This window comes from Cheilinus undulatus, linkage group 21, assembly GCF_018320785.1.
Source record: "Cheilinus undulatus linkage group 21, ASM1832078v1, whole genome shotgun sequence".
NCBI lineage: Eukaryota > Metazoa > Chordata > Actinopteri > Labriformes > Labridae > Cheilinus > Cheilinus undulatus.
The window spans coordinates 23417251-23439377 of NC_054885.1; the positions used below are offsets into that span (position 1 = coordinate 23417251).

At 38.9% G+C, this 22127-nt stretch overlaps 1 protein-coding gene across 1 annotated transcript in view; it reads left to right on the plus strand.

The window, feature by feature from the left end:
* carhsp1 (calcium regulated heat stable protein 1) overlaps window positions 1-22127 on the plus strand; it is a 32805-nt gene that overhangs the window by 4637 nt on the left and 6041 nt on the right. Inside the window, exons 2-3 of the mRNA XM_041778557.1 lie at window positions 19534-19698; window positions 20438-20546. Coding sequence (XP_041634491.1) covers window positions 19614-19698; window positions 20438-20546 — 194 coding nt within the window. The 5' untranslated portion in view covers window positions 19534-19613. The remainder of the gene's footprint in view (window positions 1-19533; window positions 19699-20437; window positions 20547-22127) is intronic.

The following is a 22127-nucleotide window of genomic DNA, read 5'->3' on the forward strand; positions in this document are numbered from 1 at the left end:
AGATAATGAGGGGGAGGGGGGAATGAGAGATTTTACGGTGAGAGCTTCAGGAAAGAAGTTTGAGCGCAAACAAATGAGCAAGTGATTTATTAAAGCAGAACAAGAGGAAGGAATATAGGAGAACACCAATCAGAGAACAAATGTATTGTCATTGTTGAGTTCAGGACCCCATGTAGACCTGTCAGGTCCCTCCATAGCCAAACTCTTAGTGAACATAGCTGGATTTGTGCTTGGTAGAAGCTGCCATGTTAAAACAGGACCAGCCTTTCTGGTGTCACATGATTCAAAACACACTATTGTCTTAAATAACTGATTGCTATTTTTCAAATCTAACTGTTTTAAATTTTAAGAGGAAAAAACAAATTCAGAAGGAGAGATTTTGTGCCAATATTTTCACTCTCATCTTTGCCAAATGTTGATGCTGATGTTTGCACATTTTTTCATCCTACTGCAAACAAGTTTCCTGTTGAAATATCCAACACCACCATTAGTTCTGGGCATTGCTTTGCATTGTGGGTATCTGGCTAGTACACAAGTCAATGCATAAATTCAACACATACAAACCCTAAATATCCAGGTTTCTCTTAAAATGTTATGATAACAAACAAAAACAGTGCAGAGATTCAGTGGAAAGTGTAATTTTTAACTAAAGCTAGTAGGATGCTTGTCATCATTTTTAAGCCAGTAGTATATGTTATTTTAATTCTGCAGGAATGACCTCACGGCACAATATGTATCATGTATCATTGTACTTGGGTCACAGGTAACACTTTTTCCTGACAAAGTACAGGTAGGCTGTGCATATCTACATTGGAGTACTCACTGACACCAGGAAATATGAGTGCCTAATAATATCTTAACTGCTCTTAAAATTATTTGAAAATTTTATTTTATCAGATGGCCTTCATCGCTAACCTGACACGCCTCTCATACACAGTGTTTGGGAAAGGGCAGAGGTTTGAAAAAAAAAACTGGGAGGGTGATTGGATGAACATTCTGTCTGTCACTTCTGTAAGGGCCAATCAGAGCAACAAGACACGTGACGCAACCGCTACCGAGGAGTAAATCCATAGAGGACTGCATAACGCGAACCATGGCAACTATAGACATGTCAGTACACGACTTTTGTCATTTTTTTTTTGTACCAGAAAACAACTCAATGCTGTTCTTTGTTCTTCTTTTAACAAAGAAATGTCGTCAAGTTCTGATAAAACTGTCGCTTTAGCAGCATCCATGCTAATGTCTTCCACCATATCTGCACCGGCCTCTTGTTGCTGCTTGCATACATCACGACTCCACCGTGCCCGAAAATACTACCCCTCGACGCTGATTGGTCCTGTCACTTTCTAACCGGGTCCAAACTGTTCAGACGGGAGCTTTGCAAGATGGATTCGCCAGCCATTGAAAAGCACCAAAAGAATGAACGATGGTGACTGAATGTAAGGAATAATTCTAAGTCGGATAAGCAAAGAGGTTCCTGGTTCAAATCCAGATCAGACAAAGCCTCTCTGTGTGGAGTTTGCATGCTTTCACTGCATTTTTGTGTTCTCTCTGGGTTCTCCAGTCCCCCCTCCCCCACTCCAAAGACATGCTCATGATGCTGTGATTGACTGGCAATCAGTCTGGGGTGTACCCCGCCTCTTACCCATTGACAGCTGGGATTGACTTCAGCCTTGCGTGACCCTGAACAGGCTAAGCTGCATAGGTTATGAATGACTGGATAAGTTTACTGTTACTATTTCTGTTTGCATTGTTGAGACATCTCAGTCTCAAATTTTCAAGTATTAATTGTCTGATGTAGATGTATCTTCCATCCCTTAGCACAATGATTCTCAGTCTTTGTGAGTCATTAGCCCTGGGGTATGGCCCCTTAACCCCCCTCTCCCCTGGAGCTGTCCGTTGTGCTGAAGCGAAGTGTTGACAATCGGACATCACAGTTCACCTATTGATTTCTAAATCCTGTTGTTTTTGGTGAATGTAACAATTGTTGATCCTCCTGTATTAATCCACAGGCCAAGGAGAAACAACAACCAAGTGAAGGCATAGTTAACTAGTCACTTCAAAAACTCTTTAATCATGTCTCTGTTAAACTTTCTGTAAAAAGAATATCACACATCATGTTTTTTTTTTTTTTAAGATTTATTTTTGGGCATTTTTGTGCCTTTATTAGATAGAGGAGGACAGTGGATAGAGTTGGAAACAGGGTCAAGAGTGGGGGAGAGACATGCGGTAAGGGGCCTCAGGCCAGATTCGAACCCGGGCCGCCTGCGTACATGGGGAGCGCCTTTAACCACTAGGCCACCTGCTCCCCCACACATCATGTTTAGGCTGTATCTATGCTATGTCAGTATGAAAAACTAGCAGTACACCTGATATTTTCCATGTGTGGTTTTTCTCATCATTCAGGGGGTGTCTCTGCCTCCCTCTCTGTTTTTAGTTAAGCACAAAATTTTTAATTTATATGTGATAACCCTGATCCCAGCACCCTGCAGAACCTAAGAAAGCTTCCTGAACATGTTGGCTTCAAGTGGCTAGATCTTCTTACTAATCAAACAGTTAATGGGGAATATTTCTTTCAGTGTGATCTTGGTTTCTCTCTGTTTCCCTCTTTCTACACACAGTGATTTTAACAGCTGAACAGAATTCAAGGACCCCCTGTGATGTAAATAAGGTCTCTTCTAAAAGCTTAACTCCCCAAAACACACACCAAGCAGCCTGTTAGGTGGACTGATTAATTTGTGCAAGTAAATCAGACACCTCCTCTCAAAATTATGCTATTCAATCAGAAATAATAGGGTTGCACAGCATTGGACTTTTGCCAATATCCGATATGCAGAGATTTACAAATTAATTTTAATCTGATACCTGTATAAATAATGATTTTTAAATGAAGTTCAGATCTAAAACGTCAGCTCTTAAAACACACTTTAAAATGTAAGAAATAATGGTGAATAAGGAAAACTGCTTCAGGTGACACAGGTCTGTTGGTCCAGCCTAAAACTCCATTAACTTATTTGTTTGTATGACCAATATTATAGCACATGTAGCCAGGTTTTTATAAGCAATATTGGTTATAAATATTAGCAGAAATTTTCATATCTGCCAATACAATAAATGGCTTTTAAGCTAATATCTGCTATATAATGCTGATAATATTGTGGATCCCTAATAGATAAATACTTTTTCTCAGTAACCATCTTGCAGCTCTCAGAAATTACCCCCTCTCCTGGTCTGGACCCAGAGATTAAGAATCATGGCCATAAAACATACAACAGGTTAAAAAGTAAGCCCAAACATTGAGATAGATAGTTTGTTGTTCCGTGTTGTTTGAGTTTCCACTTTCTAGTATTTGTGTTAAGCTCCTGCCTGTGGTTTATATTTACTGTACACATCTGTGAGTCAAACTAAATGAGTGAACCTTTTACAGTTCTCTTGTTGAACTTGTTCTTTGATGATAAACAAGGTGTGTTAAGAAGCAACTACTGCTGCTGCAAATATCACAACTACAGTTTTTATTTCTTGATTGATTTTAAATGATTGAGGCAAAGCAAAGTATGTTTTTCATTATGAATATAGAGTTGTCTTAGATTGAAAATCATCTGAGCGTTGCACTGGAGAAGCTGGAAGAGCTACAAAATACCATCAAACATAACAGGACTAATTATTCTGTTTGAAAAGCAACAACTAGCAGAAACCCCTTTGTTTTTGTTTTGAATGGTGATGAAGTGTTTGTGTGAGTGCAAGAGGTGAAATCATTTGAGAGTAAATTCTGTTGGAAGTTTGGTGAGAAAATAAAGAGATGAAGCCAGAGGATGAAACATGATAACAGGAAGTGAACTGTTATTCATTCACCTCTGTAACTGTGTGTTTGTAGGTGCACAAAGCTGTGGGTGTGGGTATGTTGTGGATGTGTTTTTTTGTCATCTGCCTGTCTAAAGGGGAAATTCCACACACACTGAAGTATGACTGGAATGACTTCTAGAGGCATCTTTGTTCTTACCTTCATACCGCTCAAGGTTACTTGGGACTTGGCTTAAGAACATCATACTCTGCTGAACCAGTACTGAAAGCGATAATCCACCAACATCACATGTAAAATAGAAACTGGTTAAAAATAGAATTCAGCGAGGAGTGAATGCACAGCCTCAGCTGTGCTCCTCTGATGCCCTGATGAAGAAAACTATGAAAACAATCCTGAACAACAAAATTCTTGGTACCTCATAGTAAGTTACCAGTAGCTGCATAACCATCCATACTTTTTTTTCTATGCAATAATTTATTATTACAGAATCTGAATCCATGTTCAGAATTATGTTTTTGCCTTGCATCATTATAATTGCAGCAGTTTGGCCATGGAAATTTATATTAAATTTAATAGTTTAGACTAAGGCGATACAAGTATGCAGTACAACCTGGCTTCATCTGACTTACCTGCAAGCCTCTAAGTAATATATCCACGTGCAGTCTAGTTGAGCTGATGTTTGAAAACAGCAGGTAATAAACAGTAAGGGTGGGACAAAAAAATCGATACACTGAAATATTGCGATATTTCTTGTCGTGATATTGTATCGATATTTTAAAATGCAGTATCGATATTCAATTAATTAGCTAATTATTCACTATGTTGGTGCGGTAGTTTGTGGTGTAATTTCACCCCCTGACCGCTAGTTGGCGGCAGGCATCGCTAGCTGGCAGTTGACTCTTGCCTCTTCTCTCTTGAGACAACGAGATCACACGAGACTTCTGGTCTGTGTGAGCCGATTGCTTGTACCTACCCAGCAGAGCGACTTCTGCCGCATTCATAGTGGATGTGTAGACTTATTTTGGCTTCCAAAACATTAAAGACAGCACAAACTTAGACAGGAGTTAGACAGTCGTTTGCAAGATATGCCACGCCAGTGTAAAATACTGAGACAACGCAACGAATCTACTAGTTAGGCATCATCGCGTTAGCGCTACAGCTAACGGCTAACGTCAACAAACAAGCCCGTTGAAGCTACCGCTGGTCTCTACTCATGCAACCATAATCACAGTCGTTTTATTTGTAAGGACCTGTCCCGTGTAGTGTCGTTAAGAATGACGACTTCGGTAACACAAGAAAGAAATACTGGCCTGTCACGTCGCCCTCCGCAAAACACAGTCCATCAGTCTTAAAGCTGGACGTGACGATCAGCTCGTCTCCCATAATCTCCCTCCGCAAACACATTATGTGATGACATAAAAAAACTGATAAAATATGAAATATAAAGGATTGGAGTACATTCACTCTATAATGATTTATTCCCCTTTTCTTAAAAAAAAAAAACACGGTAGCATTTTAATTCAGTGCAACAAATGGGGAAAATCCTCATCTTCAGATTGAACGAAGATAGGTAAAATGCGAGATGATGCAGGACTATATATATTTTTTAAATAGCTTAATTCTACATTGTTAAATTCGATATTAACTTGAAATTACATAATAAGTTATACATATATATACTACACACATATGTATAGACTTTATGCACTTCATATTCTGTATTTAGCTCAGTCTGTGTCAAATTCTGTGAAATTGATACTAAATTGTTGTGAATAAACAGAAATCCTGCACTTGACCATTTTATAACTATGTTGTATTCTCTAGTTAGACACATTTTGTGATGTATCGTTATACACATGTGATGTGTATTTTTCCTGATATAGTCTGTAGGCATCATTATCATTCATCTTTTTCACTGGTGTTTAAAAAGCTAACTAAAGATTGCAAAAATCGGCAATATCGTAGAATCGCGATTTAAATTGAATCGGCACCTTAAAAAATCGTAAAAAATCGAATCGGGAGAAAAGTGAATCGTCCCAGCCCTAATAAACAGTGAAATTTACTGGGACAGAGTGGGCATTATGATGACATAAATACCATCTGACCAGTGGAAAACCAGTGAGATCTTTGTGCCAGTAATGAACCTGCTTTATACTCTTTCTGCTCACTGAGATGTTCTTTTCCTCTCTTTCTTTGACACTGAATAATTCCAGTTACATGTAGTATAGATACAATCAAAACCTGCCTTACAACATCACACCCTGTTGTTTTTTTTTTTTTTTTTTGCCATCTTGGACAAATTCTGACTCCTGTGTCCTTTATACTGATAGTCTGCTTCCTGAGACACACCCAAACACACATTTATCGACAGCAATAGCCCCTGGAGTGTGGGACGTGTGTGAATGGGCAACTTCTAAAAATGTCAGGGCCAGGCTATCCTGAACATTTCTGCAAGTGGAACTTTGAGTGAAAAACTTAGAAAGAGGTGATTATTGAGCACTTGATCTACAGAGATGTAGCAGTTTCACTGCCAAGATTGTTTAAATATTTAAACGGACACCCTCATCCCTTTTGTGTTCTGTCAGTTGCTCGGTAAATTGCTGGATGTGTCCTTCATCGTCTCCCATCAGGACAATGAGGATGTTACAAGTGGTCTCATTCTGACTGCATGAGTTCTCACAGTGAACACAGTCATTTCATAACCTGTCTTTGCTGCAGGGAATGTTAAGTGTTAGGGTGAAAGACTTTCTGAAACTCTGATCAGATGTATTGACTCTGTGTTCATATCTTCACTCTTGTCAAACCTTTTTGAAAGTGGTACTAGTCTGATTAAACTCCTCAGTACTGTAATGTACACTGATACTAATCGGCCCATTAAGGCTCAAACAGTGAACATTAGTACTTTGTGCCTTTTTTGGCAAGCACAATATCAGGGGAAGAGAGGAGCCATTGTAATCTTTCACTTATCGGCTGATGCAATGCACTGTTGTTGACACTGCTGCAACAAGTGCACCATTCAGAAAAGAAATATGAGAATGCATTTCCCTTTTCTTCATCATATTTTGTTCCTGCTTTTGATGCTTCTTTTGCTTTTTCCTTCTATCCCACATCAATCTCTTTCCCTTTGGCTGTGACAAGATCAGACTCAAACACAGCCTAAACTCTACAGTTAGTGAGATTGCTAGGGCTTTTTTCTGTGATAAGGGTGAGCTTAAAATGCTTTAGAAAGTATTTATGTTTTATTAGTGACACATAACACATCCTATGTGAGCTGATGTGAGGAGTGCTTAATTAAAGCCAACCAATGGCTTGGCTAGCTGTTTTTTTAACATCATATCCCCTTTTTCTATGTGAAAAAGCCTAAAAATGTGTAAAACTCAATACAACTTCTATGTCAAAGTGTTGTTACCACAGTGCAACTTTCTGAAAAAAACTGACAATTTTTAGAATATTAATAAAATTTCTAGAAAGCTGTCAGAAAAATTGACCTACTTTGGGGTTTTGAGAAAAAATGTTCTCTTCTTCTTATGTGAGTGCAGAGGATGAAACCTCAGTGCTTCCTTTTTCTGCTGTGCCAGGAAGAGGCCATCATCAGATGTGGGTGTGACTCTTAAAAGGGGCCCTAAGAGTGGAAATGAGCAACAGGAGGGGCAGAGAAAAGGGAAAAAAAGTTAACTCAGAGTACAGCAAAGAAAATACAGCATGTAGAGACTTTTTACTGCTCACATTCTGATTCTTGTAAAATAACAAAACTTGAATAAATAATTAGGTTTAGCTGTCCTTGTCAGCTAGAACAGGTGGAGGCTACCAGATTGATTATAAGGCTCAATATTTGTTCACTTCTGTACTCCACCATAAAAAACTAGATCAAAGGAGTTCATTATTTACAGCGCAGATTTAACCCTATGAACAGAAAGTGTCTGATAAGTGCCCTGTAGTGCTTGTTCTTTTGTTTGCATTTCATTTACATAATAAAAAGTAAAGCTTTATTACAGCAGTCGAGGTAAGAGGTTGTTTGATCAAAAACACCACTGACCCCTGTAACAAACATCCATATGAATAAGTCATTTCCTCAGTGAACATCCTTTGATTTTTTTGTAAGGTATTAATCCTCCACATCCATAAATGAACTACACATAGGCAGAGCACAAGGCAGGAAAATTTTTATCTGGTATTAAATGTTTCAAAGTAAGATGAAAATAAAGCAACCAAAACAACAAGGCTTGGGTGAGCCCAGAACTTCTAGTCAGTTAAACTGGTTGTTAATTTACTGAAGCAGTTTCATAGATGTCTGCCACTAGCCGGGCTTTAGCTTCAAGTAATGATGACTCCCATGTTGCTTTACCTTCCATTACCTTCTGGACCAAATCAATACACAGATTTCAGTTTTTTATTTCAGTCCCTCACCATCCAAATACAGCCTCTCCAGTCCTAAAGGGATACTTCAACATTTTGGCAAATTCACCCATTGCCATAATCCCTATAGTCTTACTAATAGGTTCATTAGCTTTAGTTGTCAGTGCAAGCTATTTTTAGATCGGCGCTGCCGAGTTGGGAACTGCTCTGCCAACTCTATGGAGTCTTCCGGTATTTCGGCTTTCCTTCATCAAACTCAATTCAAATAAAATTCAAAGCAAAGGTAGGGATCATTAATGAGCAACAGCCTTAGATTAGAGTGAGTGATGCACTGTGCAGTCTATTGGTGAGCTGGCCTCAGCAGACAAGATCATTTATAAACAATGGGAATATGCAGAAACTTTCACCACTTTCCTGTCTTTTCTGTGATTGATTCTCGGATTTGTCAGACTCTGTATGAAAGATTTTACAGCTATGAAAACAGGCTGGGAAGCTCTCAGCAGGAGCAGCATCACATCATCTCTATAGATCAGATCAATATAGGAAAGAAAGTTCACTGACTTTTACCTGGGTTAAAGTTTAGTCCTTTTCCTTCTCTTGTTTCCCTCTGTCACATCAACAGTGTTCTCTGTCCTGCCTCTGCAAAGTCACATGAGTGACCAGCACAGTAATCTTAACGCTAACCTGCAAGAACTGAAGGCTAGCAGTGCTAGCAATACTGACTTTAGCTACTCTAATTTGACATTGTTTACCCACAGATTCTGTTTATCATTGTTTATATTCTGTTCTCAAATTTGACATTTAATGTAAGTGGTAAGGCAATAGATTGTTTTTGTAAAAAAAAACACATTTTTGTTTTGTTATACTGCTTCTACTTCTACTACTGAATTTGAAAGTTCATTACAAAAGTAGAAAAACAATACTAATTACACCTGCTCAGCCTCCACATGTTAGCATTTAGAGCATGTAATAATGAGAGGCTTGAGGATCACTGCGCAAATTAGAGTATGATATAATCTGGTGCCCTTAGATGACTCTGTTAGCCCATAATAGTTACCTTTAGTGATATTACACAACTCATACGTCGTGTCACATCGACAGTAGGAGACAGAGTCAGAAAGAAGAAAGTTTTTAAAGAAGTATTTCTTGAAAGGTACATGCAAGTGGGCATGACTCTTCATTGAAAGGAGTCTTGCGAAGGAGACTGCCAGTGTTGATCACATCTTCACCATTCAGGTTCCTTGAATGAGTTTGATCAAAATACAGGAGATAGCGCATTGACGCACATCAGGGGGTGAGTCATCAAATTGTAGGATCAACACCATCTCTTGCTATCACATGCTGTCACAATTGGCCTTGGACACATGAAAAGAGCCACACAAACACAAAGACCTCACGCAGACATGGAGAGGGTATAATTGGCTGTCTCAGTGTAAGGTTAATGCTTTCTGCCTTCAGTGCCTTTGCTACACCGGCTGCATAATGCATCTAAAGCAGCCTCTTTCTTTGTGTTGGTGCATACAAGTCCCTCATAACCTGCCTGGAGCTGTTAACAACCCCCTCCTCTTCATGTTTTTTATCTGCTGAACAACAGAGATGCCGCTGTGACTGGGCCAGCATCAGCCTTAAAGGGTCACAGGCAAAAATCAAAGCAGCAGTGAAAAGATGTATGGGTCAAGTGAAAAATGTGAGTAAAGACAGGCAATTTTAAGAGATAATTCATGATTTTTTTTAATGATTTTTAATATCAGTGTGCCAGAGTATTAATAAAAAAAGTTTTGTGTGCATCAGTTGAGTCAAATGCAATGTGCAAAAGGCTTTATCAAACAATGAAGTAGAATTAAGATATTCTGATTTTTTTAGAGGAACAAACACCCATGCACTCACATTATTTAAACCTTTGGATCTATGACATGGTCTAGACTTTCTATATTCACACACAGCACTGGTCAGCAAAAGCCAGGAATGTGTGACCCCTCTTACACAAAGCTGTCAAGAGGGGTGTAACGATTCACAGAGGTCATGGTTCAGTTCATACCTCGGTTTTGGGGTCACTGTGGTAGGTACAGGTCCAGTTTATCTGGAAAAAGGCAATATGAGGTCCCAGTTTATAATTCTAGGTTTTCCTCATTACTTTTAGAGTTTCAGGGATAGTTGGTACAGCCTGTGGTTGTGTTTATCATGCGACAAAAAGAGGGATACAACACAGAAATGATAAACCTGATTTCTCCTTATTTGAAATGATTAAATACGACGGTAACCTGATATTAAGAATATGTGCATTTTTGAGCGATGTGTCATTTTTATAGGGATGTATGATATTGGATTTTTTGCTAATAACCAATATGCAGTATGCATTGTATTTTGTCATCATGTTTATTACCTCACTGTGGTTGTAGATCTATTCAGGATTTTAAACATGCTAGGTTTTTTGGGTGTGATGAACATACGTTCTAAAGAAAGGACTTAGGTTGGTGGTTATAAATATTGTAGCCTAAAGTTAAAAACTGTCATATGTGATTACATGAGACCTTCATCTTGCCGTCTCTCTTAAATCTTAGCTTGTTCATCTTCGGCTCCTTTTTGTTTTTGTTATCCTTGGATCATTTTGTCCTTGTTGACACTCTTGTTAGGGTGGACAAGGACCAGACTGACCGTGTGAGAAAGCTCTTGAAAGAACCAGATGATAGAAAATAATAGAAGATCAGAGAAAAGTTGAGACATTGGGACTATGGTGTTAAGTCACAATCCTTCTGCGGTCATATTGTTCTGCTCTGTGTGAAGACGGAGTTTTTTCTTCAACTGTTTGACTAAGGGAGCAGTTTTTCTTCTTAGGTTCTTAAAGGCTCACATGCATGGTGGTTGTAGTCTTGGTTCTTCCTCTCTACCTAGAATACATCATTAAAGGTTTCTGAATGTGAAATCAGAGTAGCAGCATGCTAAGTCTATCATTTGCTGTGGCTTTCCATACATTTCTCTCCCTTCCCGAGTCTTACTCTGGTTTTCTGTCTCTTATCCAGTAGCAGTAAGGAATAAGCAGGACGGGAGGTAACAGGATTTCCAATAGCCAATAGCCAATATTAATGTAAACATGGTTTGCATCAGCAGAGACTCAGACAAAAGAGCATGGTGTTTACTGATAACCATCAGTTTATGTTTTTCAGGCAAATAGGATACAGTCACAGAGGCAGAGTAGAAATGTTTCAATTTGTTTTAGCCACACATGTTGAGCTCTGATGACCACTGAGGATTCTGGGACACAGAGCCAGCATGATATATGATTGGTTATAGAACAAAGTTGTGGATTAGTTTTTCACCTTTCATTCATAAAATGTCTACAACATGAATGTTGTTTCAGTGATGTCAACCACTGGTTTCTTCAGAGTTATCATGAAGCCTGTTGATAGTGTCTGCTAAATCAGGGTAAATCTGCTAAAAAGAAGGGTTGATTCCAGCTAACACTAATTAAAGAAGCAGGCAGAGAGAGGGAGCTGAGGCTGGTAAAATGAATATCTTTGTTGTGTAAACAAGCCCATCTAGCTTTCATGTTGCTTGCATCTTCAAAACAAAAACAGCACCAAAACAAATCTGTAATATATCCCCTTGCTCAGCATCCCTGTACCATGATACTTCCTGTATTGCTGGATTCTTGCTAATACACAGCCCTAGTAATAAATATTGCTGTGACATTAGAAAATTGACTGTAATCGTCTTTAACTCTGTTGGCAGGTCATTAAATGGAGCATTACTATTAACTTTTTAAAAATGTTGGTATAATAGGTTACATTCCACATGTGTACATGTGTTGCCCTCTTGGTTACCAAAGTTGTCCATCCCCAGTTTACATGCACACATATACAAGTCAAGATATGGTTATAGCTCAGTTAGGCTGTTTGACTTGACTACTGTCCTTGTCTGTGTGTACAAAGCAGTGGGAGAGAGTTAAATTACTGACAGAAGTATCTCCAACTTTGGTGAAATACCCTCTGTTAGATGGCACTACTGGATCTTTCTCTGGTTGACATTGCTAACAAGGTAGCAAGAAGCTAACTGGTTATGTGTTGAACAGTGAAAACATGGACCAACTTGACAGCTTTGTTTATTTCATAGGTGACGGCAGTCAACAAAGCAACTTCAGCAACAGTATGTTTAGCATTATGGACTTAGCAATGGATTTCCAGGTCAAATCCTGGTGCCTAAACTGTGTGGAGCATGTGCAGAATGCCTAGTCCAGTTTGAATCCAATTGAGGTGCACACAGTGCCATGAAAAAGTATTTGCCCCTTTCTGATTCCTGACTTTTGGAGGAGGAATTTTGGCCCACTCTTCTTCACAGAATTGTTTTCACTCAGCCATATTGGAGGGTTTTCAAGCATGAACTGCCCGTTTAAGGTCACACCACAGCATCTCCATTGGATTATAAGTTCCTGCTATACACTGCTCACAAAAAATAAAGAAAGAACACAATCATCCCAATGCAACTCCAAGCAAATCACACTTCTATGATATCAGCCTGCCAAGTTAGGAAGCAACACTGATTATGAATCAGTTTTATATGCTGTTGTGCACATGGGACAGCACATGGTTTTAGATTTTTGGTTACTGTTGCATTTTTCCAGTGCTCTTACCACTAGTGGTAGTATGAGATGGCAACTGCAACCTACAGAAGTTGCTCAGGTAGTGCAGCTCATCCACAATGGCACAGGAAGGTCTGCTGTGTCTCCCAGCCCACTGTAAAGAGCATGAAGGAGATACCAGGAGACAGGCCAGTATACCAGGAGACATGGAGGGGGCCGTAGGAGGGCAACAACCCGGCAGCAGGACCACTATCTGCTCCGTTGTGCAAGGAGGAATAGGAGGAGCACTGCCAGAGCCCTACAAAGTGACATCCAGCGGGCCACTAATGTGCATGTTTCTCCTCAAACTGTCAGAAACAGACTCCATGAGGGTGGTATGAGGGCGGACATCCACAAGTGGGGCCTGTGCTCACAGCCCAGCACTGTGCAGCCCGATTGGCATTTGCCAGAGAACACCTGCCTCTTCCCAAGACCTGAATCCGGTCAAGCACCTCTGGGACATCATGTCTCGTTCCATCCACCACTGCCACGTCGCACCATAGACTGTCCAGGAGCGGACTGATGCCCTGATCCAGGTCTGGGAGCAGAGCCCTCAGGAGACCATCCATAGTCTCTTGTGGAGCATGCCCAGATGTTGTAGGGAGTGCATACAGGCACGTGGAGGCCATACACACTACTGAGCCTCATTTTGAGTTGTCTTGAAGAATTTCTCAGATGTTGGATCAGCCTGTGATCTGATTTTTCCATTTTTATTTTGAGTATGATTCTGAATCCAGTCCTCCATGGGTAAATGGTTTTGGTTTCCATTGATTGTTCTTATGTTTTTTTCTTCTCAACACATTCCAGTATGTAATGAATAAAGATTTTCAACTGTAATAGCTTTGTGCTAGACTAAGTGAAACTAAATGAGCCTAAAGAAACTGGTATGTATTTATAGTCCAGGGGACAAAAGGAGGGAAGGCAGGAAGTTCTATAGTATTCAAATAAAGTCTGGTTGTACACACAATCAAGATCATTAAAGTTTTTCCTGTGAGTGTTGGTATTGATAGATGCCCCCCTTTTATTTTTGAATGGTTGGCTGTGTTAGCTAAGCTAAAACTCTGTTCTGTGTGTGTGTGTGTGTGTGTGTGTGTGTGTGTGGGTGTGGGTGTGTCTGATCCAGAGATGTCAAGGACTACCCCAGTACAAATTAAATTCCTTTCTTTACAAAAAGAGCTTTAGATGAATGGATTCAATCTTGTAGAAGTTGCCGGGCTGTAACTCTAAACCACTGAAAGCACTCTGTGTGGATTCAATAAATGTATTATGTGCCTGTGCATGGACTGTGGTCATACAATGGCCTGCCTCATCACGTGCCAATGTATTGACCTAAGGGCTAATGCACATATCCCTGTGTGTGTGTATGCAAGTGTTTGTGAGTGAGTAAGAGACACCCAGTGATCTGGTATTTGCTGTATCAGCAGGGTCTCTGGGTGTTGAAGTGTTTTGAGAGGATTGTCATGGAAAGTTCCATAGAAAACAGGTTAAGCAGAGCGTGTGTCTGTTAATAGTCAAGACCGTGGCTACTTTTTGGCATCTACTTTTGGTGTTTGAGAAAGCAGGACAGGCAGAATTAAGAGGGCAGCAGAAATTATTTATTCACCTCAGGGTCACACAAGGCAATCCGTACCATGACCAAGCGTGTTTGACCACCCCCACCCCCACCCCCACCCCAAAGCCCAGTTTGTTTGACTAGTGTGAGTGCTCCTATCATGCTAAGGCACAGTACACTTCCTTGATCCTGGCATAGATGGAAGACGTGTTCTTCAGCACAGTACAATTGCTCTCACACTCAAAAAAGCCAGGGTTTACCATGTGGACATGTGTATAATCAATACAACCGTTCCTTTCAACGATCATTTAAAACAAAGGGAGAGTTTATATTTGGCTAAAATGACTCAAAATAAGCCACAAGAGAGCAAAGTTACTGTCATGTTGTCTGTGTATTTTTCCACTGTGCTGACTCTGACAGTGTCATACGTGTCAGCTGTGTATGTTGTATTATGACCTTATGACATAACCATGCTCAGGCCTGGCTGGTCCTGGCTGGAGCATTGTGTTTGCGGGCCATTGGGATACTGGGAGGGTTGATAATTGTGCTTCACCACAATACAGGGCAACTGGCCTTAATGTGAGTGTGCACTCATGTCTACTTTTATATTATCGATTATGCATGCTTTGAATTATGCCGATATGCTGATATCATATGATTTAATCGTATGAATCTCCAAACTATATAAATATTCTGTAGCCAGTTTCTTTTGCCATGATTTAACTCGTATTCAGAAAAGATGATGCTCGTACTAGATATTTAAATAATGTAATCTTTTCATTTCAATAAAATTTAACGGCATCCATTAAGTTATGTCACAAAAAAGAAAATATAATTGTTCTTAAATGTGTTGTTTTCTGCTTTGCTTGCTAACGTGAATAATTTGGTCTTAACTGAAACATCCATTCTGGTTTATGACAGTGTTTTGCTTTGCCCTGAGGATAATGATAAAAAGAATATTTAATCCATCTTTTCTCCAGTTTCTAAGCAGCCAGCTTTAATTGTTAGATTTCGGAGAATGAAATATAATATTGTCAGAGATACTGAATTGTTCTCTTCCTCTCAGGAAAGCCATTATTCCCAACAGGCAGGAAAAGACAGCTAATTTGACCATGATGCATTGGATAATACAAATGCATTTCATAGCCATAACTGCTGGGTGATCTCATGTAATTTCATTTTCTTATCACCACAGGTAGAAGATAATTCTCTATAACAGAATTTTATTTTCTCTGTATATGAAATCCCAAAGGTGTTTTTTTGTATGTGAAAACAAATACTTCTTCCTGTCATTCATCCAGCCAGCCAGTCAACTGCCCTACATGATCTTGGAGTTAAGGATAGTCTGCCCTGAGTACAAACTAAAAGGGCCACTAGGATTGGGCGGTATTTGTACCAGAAGTACAGACAATCAGCATCAGCGTTTCATCGTTAATCATGTCAGTGTCTGTGTGCTTCTGCATTATAATTTCTATGATAAATAAGTGTAAGACTTTGTGATGAGTGCCGATATGTTTTTATTTTTTTGTTTCTATGTAGGCCTTTTCGAGCTGGCGCCAATATTCCTTGACATTTTTTTAACTTGCACACGTTTGAAATTTGAGTGATAACATATTAGCTTGTCCAGGACTCTCTTGTAAGTGAGATTTTTGATCTCAATGAGGTTTTCCTGGTTGAATAAGATTAAATAAAAAAAGAAATACAATTTGCAGCATTGATGCTGATCATCATCATCATCGCTCAAATCATTTCTGCTAGTGTGCCCCAGATATTTGACTTTTTCTGCCACACTAAGGGCTTGATCAGAGATAAAGAAAGATGCAAAATGCTGCATCTTTTTTTTACACAGTAGCAGCATGTTTGATGCAACTCAACTGATATCTGCACAGCTATTGATGTACGCCTCATTGTTGCAGATGGGTGGATGTTTGTCACCAAGACTGCTGCTCAGTCAATCAATGCATCCCTTCTAGGATAAACTGCAAAAAGCAACTGGTCTTTGGAAAGTCCAATCTTTAAAAAACTGTTGGAAAAATGGAGAGCATGAAATAAAGTACTGTGTGTATTTTGTTGCCAGTCTGCCTCTCTTAAGCAGCCGGCAAAAGAGAGTGAGACTTCGCAAGCTAAATCTGTTCTCGGCTTATCATGTTTACAGACTCCCTCTGGCAGCATCTCCTTATCTGCCACTTTTCCATCTCATTCTCCTCCTACTGTGTTCTCCGTTCTCCTCTAAGACCCTCTCTCTGTATCTGGTGCTGTTTACTCCTTAGAGCTGTCTGTGTTTTATACAGCCTGTTTATTTTAACTTTTTTGCAATTAAAGCTGCATGAGAGTGTGATTTGGTTTGCCTCCCTTATTGGCAGTGCCACAGGGGAGATTCATTATTGAAAAGTGTATATTGGTGTGTATTTGGATTGTTGGTTATAACCCTGCCTTCCTCCAGCAGGAAGTGTGCAGTCCAGAGAGGCTGAGATTACATTAACTCATGCCTATTGAGTTAGGATGGATCAGACATTTTGCTCACTTGAATCTGTGCTGGAAAATTTTAGGATTTATTTAGGCACAGATGTGAGAAGCTGTATTAATGTTGTGAATGCTGAACCACCACTTGTGGATTTTAAAAGAACATGTAGATGCTAAAAATAACTCAAGGGATTCTCCAAGCATTTGTTAGCATTTGTATGCATTATTCAGTTCTTAAGGTTGTTATTCCTCACCTGTCCTATTGTTCTATGGCTATAATTCTTTCTCTTCCAACAGAAAAAAACTAATTTTCTTTTTTTCTTTTGGTCACTTACCACAGAGGAAACAGGTCTTCAAACACCGAAGTTCAGTTGCTTGAGGCACTTATCAATAATTGGTGTTTGTAATTATATGGGGGTGGGTAGCTCATGTAGGAACATGGAAGCATTATGGTTGAGAAAATGTAGTGTAAAAAGGCAGGGCAGTCCAGCAGAAAATTGTGACATTTCCAAAATAAAGCAAACAATTTAGCTGATATAAACTTTGTAATACAAACAAACTACTGTCTTCATAAATGATCAGTATTTACATTTTATTTTTGGCAGATATTGAGCTCAATCAGCTGCCATTCTTATTTGTCATGCCAACTATTAAGTTATGTTTCTAGGGCAAATTTCATTACTATTAAGTTTTTTATCAGTAAGGAATTGGGATTGTAGTAATATTGAATAATACTGGAGTTATATTTAAACAGATCTCATAGGTTTTTGTGGACTAATGACTTTGTGGTAGGGATGCACAGATACCAATACCAGTACCAGGTATGAGTTCAAGCCTAAATTCTAATACTCATTCTCATAAAATACTGCAGATACTATACTCATTATCAAAAACCATGCTATCAACAATCCCTACTTTAGGGATCTGTATTTTGTAAATCCCATAAGCCACAACTTTACCTCTTTTTCTGATCTAATCTACACATCGCACAATGCTCTCACTAGCTGATAAAAAGCCTTTTTGTTGGGCTTTTATGCCATTTTTTGTACAGGACAGTGGCTAGAGTTGGAAACAAGGCTGAGAGAGCAGGAAATGAAATCTGGAAAATGCCAAGGGTCAGAGGTGAACTTGGACAACCCTACTGGGCTTTGAACATGTTGTACAACATAACAGCAAGGCTCTCTGGTGCCCCTGTTTTTAATAAATGGACCATATTTAGATCAAATGCAGCCTTCACTGTTTCCTGCTTTCCAAAAGCAGGAAACTGTGGAAAGGGACATTCTGCATTAAAACTGCTTCTTGTTATGCTTTGCAGTGAGTTCTCTTAAATACAGTATGTGAAATTCTGCCCCCAGGGGGCTTTCAACAAACACAATATTGACAGTACAGACCAGCAGTGCCAAGCTTCACCCATCTCAGCTGTAGATTACACATTTTGGATTGAGGACTCTATTCAATAAAAATGACACCTCTTAAGGTGTATTTACTAAACAGAAAACTGCAGTTTTGTTTTCATTCATAAACTTCTCATAATGAAGGAGAAATGCACTGAAAGGGAATTCTAGGTTCTGGTTGAAGCGGTCCCTGAATGTGGATTGTGCCAAAAGGAAGCAACACCGGAGTGCATGCGCATCCCGGGACCACTTCCAGCGTGAATGTGGAAGTTCACCTCTAAGTGCAATTCTCCCTCATAAGAAATGTATAAATTAAAACAAAGTTGTTTTTCTGTTTAGTAAATAGACCTTATTAGATGTCATTTTATCAAAGACTTCTCAATTCAAAACAAGAAGTAGTATTGAGAAGGAGGCCCCGTAGGTTGGAGGTAACTTGCTGGAATTGTGTGTGGGTTTCCATGTTACTGAGGTGAGTTTGAGTTTTGGTGATTGAACTCCCAACTTATGCCAACTTCCATAAAAAGATACATCCTGTTACAATAAAAAAATCTGTCTTTTAAAATTATACGAAATGTTTGAGATACTGTAGTACTTCAATCAAAAGAATATATATAACATAGGAATGGACACATTTGAATTAGTATAGATATTTCAATGCAGAAATTCTCCACACTGTCGCTTTAAAGTAGTTTACAGTGTGAAGAAGATAAAATGCTTTGCAGAACTGTAGGGTGTTGTGCTTGGTAACCCCTCCCCAGTTACATGCATTAAATTAATTTGCATGGTTGCAAAGATTTTATTTTGGCTTTTATATATTCTTTTTTAACCTGGAAATGGAAAATCCTCCCTCATCATCAGTCAACAGCAGAAACACTGAGAATTATTGATGTGACGTCAGGTGGTCATTGAGCTCTCCTGGTGCCTCTGTTATTGTGTCTTTGTGCATTTGTGCATTGTGCATTAGCCCCCTTTCTCCTTCCTCTTATTTTGTCTTCCCCTTTGAACAATGAACAAAGAAAGTTGAAATCAATGGAAATGATCTTTCTGTATTTCCTTAACTGGTGGACATAGTTGTGATGTAATAATGAAAAAGCCTAGGACAGAGGTGAATAAGGGGACTGGTGTCCCTCCCTCTCTGTCAGGTCACAGCGCTTCTGTCAGGTCACAGCGCTCTCATTCCTAAACCAGCGTTGCCATAGCAACTGGGTTTCTGGGAATGCCACCAACAGAGGTATGGGGGATGCACAGTTTTCCCTGCAAGCTTTTGTGCATTAAGCAGAGATTGTTGATGAGTATGTTTGAGCATCACAAAAATCAATTTAAATCTCAATTTCTGTCCTCCACTCTGCAGGTGTTAACCATCCTCAGCCGCGATTCCCCTTCAGCGATCCTTCCCCTGCTTCCTCCCTATCCGTTTACTCCACCCTCTTCATGATGTCATCTCAGCCCACGACAATTCAGGGATCACGCCCTTTGACCCCTCCGCTGACATCTGCAGGATCCCCACGTTCCTCAGGTACTTGCAACTCCACTCAGTGATTTCATATCTACCATTTAGCATAGAAAACTTTTGTATAATCATTTCTGTGGGAATGGATGTGAAGTTGACATGAAATATGAATAAGCTTGAAATAGTAAGGAAAGATCTGGTTAAAACCACAAAACAGTAAATAAATAGATCAAGTGATATGCTGTTAACTTCTGGGGCTCATTATAAAGATGAAAAAACAAAATGCTTGAGTTTGTTTTGTAGTTATTAACCATTTTCTTAATGTTACTTGAAATTCCCTTAACATCACTATTATTGAGTTCAGTCCCCACCAGAACCACCACTAGGTAAAAAGTATTTTTCAGTTGTGTTTAACTTTGTGTTTATGATAAATCAGTCTTTGACTTTTCTTAAGTGTTGTGTAGCAAGTGGTGTTTGAAAAAAAATCTTCACACAAATCTATATTTTAAAAATAGCCCTTTATACCTTATTTTATATATTTTTCAGCTCTGCATTGTGCATTGATTTCTATATATGTTACACTGAATAGTAATGATATAACACTGCATGAGGTGATACTTTTAATAATAATTCAGTTTGAACTGTTCCTAGAGAGTGCTTTTAGAAATTACAACCACTCTGACTTGATGTTGTCAATAGTTTTTCAGCCATTACTGTTCATGTGTGTGTCACAGTGGCGAGGCCTCATGGTTTTGTGTCTGCAGTTGAAACTGGCTCTGTTCACATCCTGTTTTTGTCCCCTCAGAGTCCCTGCAGCCTCCAGCCTGCAGACACAGAGACCGCTCCCCTTCCCCCATGAGAGGCTACCTCATCCCGAGCCCTCTGCCCACACGCAGAAACAGAACCTGCTCAGCGTGAGGACACACAAACACACACATTCACCGTGCACCACATCACCAGGGTTGGTAAAACTTTTCAGCCAGTAAAGCAGGTGCAGTTTTAAACCTGTTTAAAGTAGAAAATGTAGCTCATTCAGTTCCTAAGTAGAAGTTACATGATAGATACAGGCAGACTTTTTACAAAAATGTTTTTACTAATAACTCATTATTGAATGGTACTGCCTCTTAGAGCCTCTAGTAACCCAAAACCACCAAAAACCTTCTAAATATCTTTTTTTATGATAAAATGTACATCTCAAAGTTTTAGGGCTAAACTTTAGTCATTTCATAAGCATTGTTATTTAAGTTTTTGAAACATTTTGAATTTGTTTCAATTTTTGAATTTTGAAGTTGAGTTCGATCTAACTTCCTTTAGCACTGCCTTAAGCAAACTAGCTTTATACTACCTTGGCTCCTACCTACCTACCTAATCTGTCTCTGCTGTATATTGCTTCTCCGGTAAAGACGACAGCCTGTCATTCTTTTCAAACTGCAGTGGATGTGGAGAAAAACTGGGCTACGTTTTGGTAAATTACTGGGGAATCACACAAAAAGCTCTCTCTCAAATACTGCCCTCATTTCCCCCCAAACTGGTGCACATGTTTTGCCCTGAGAGCTCTGTGGTGTGCCAGATGGCCTCATCTTTTACCCTGAGTAGCGCTACTCACAGCCAACTATCAGGTAACATACTGACCCAAATCAAACATTGGGATTTTCCGCTGAAACACTCCTTAAAAGAGAATTTATTGTAGACTGTAGACAGATTGTAAGTGTAGACTTTTAATTGCAACTATACATTCACAATGAGGTTTGTAGAGTTAATTAAAACTAACTAAACAACTACTACTATAATGTTCTAATCATTTTAGTTAACTGAAGCTAAAAAAACAAGGTTTGACAAAAAGTAAATAAAAGCTCATACAGCTTTTTGAGCTCGCAAAACTAAAATAAAATACAGTTATCAACAAATATCATTATTTGTAGTCTCTGACAGCAGCACACTGACTGATATGTTCACCCAAGCCTTGGGAGTGTAAAATGATCTAATTTGATTAAAGAAGACATCGCACAGTGGTAATTTAAGGCCTTTGAATTGGATTCACATTCGAACAAATAGAATGAGAGGTAAAGAGTTGTCTTTGTGAATAGATTTTTAAAAACTTCAATACAAGTACAAGTATAATATATTATTAAAAAATACTGAAACTAACATTAAAATAATAAAAACTAAACTAACCTTAAAGTAGGTACTTTAAAAAAATAAAGACTAAACTAGCCAACCCACTGGTAAAATCTAATATAACTTCATTAAAATTCAAAATAAAAAGTGAAAATAAAATAAAGATAAAAAATAATAAAGAGACCACAACTATTATAGCCTTGATTCACAACAATACACAAAGCCGTTTAGCCGTAAAAGAACTCTGCTGCTCATTAAGCAACAGAATGAGAGAAACCTTTATAAAGAGTGAATTGTGTTTGCTTGAACAAGAAGAAGAGAAGGTTGAGCTGTATGTATTACCATTACTGTGTTGTTATTACTATTATTATTATTAT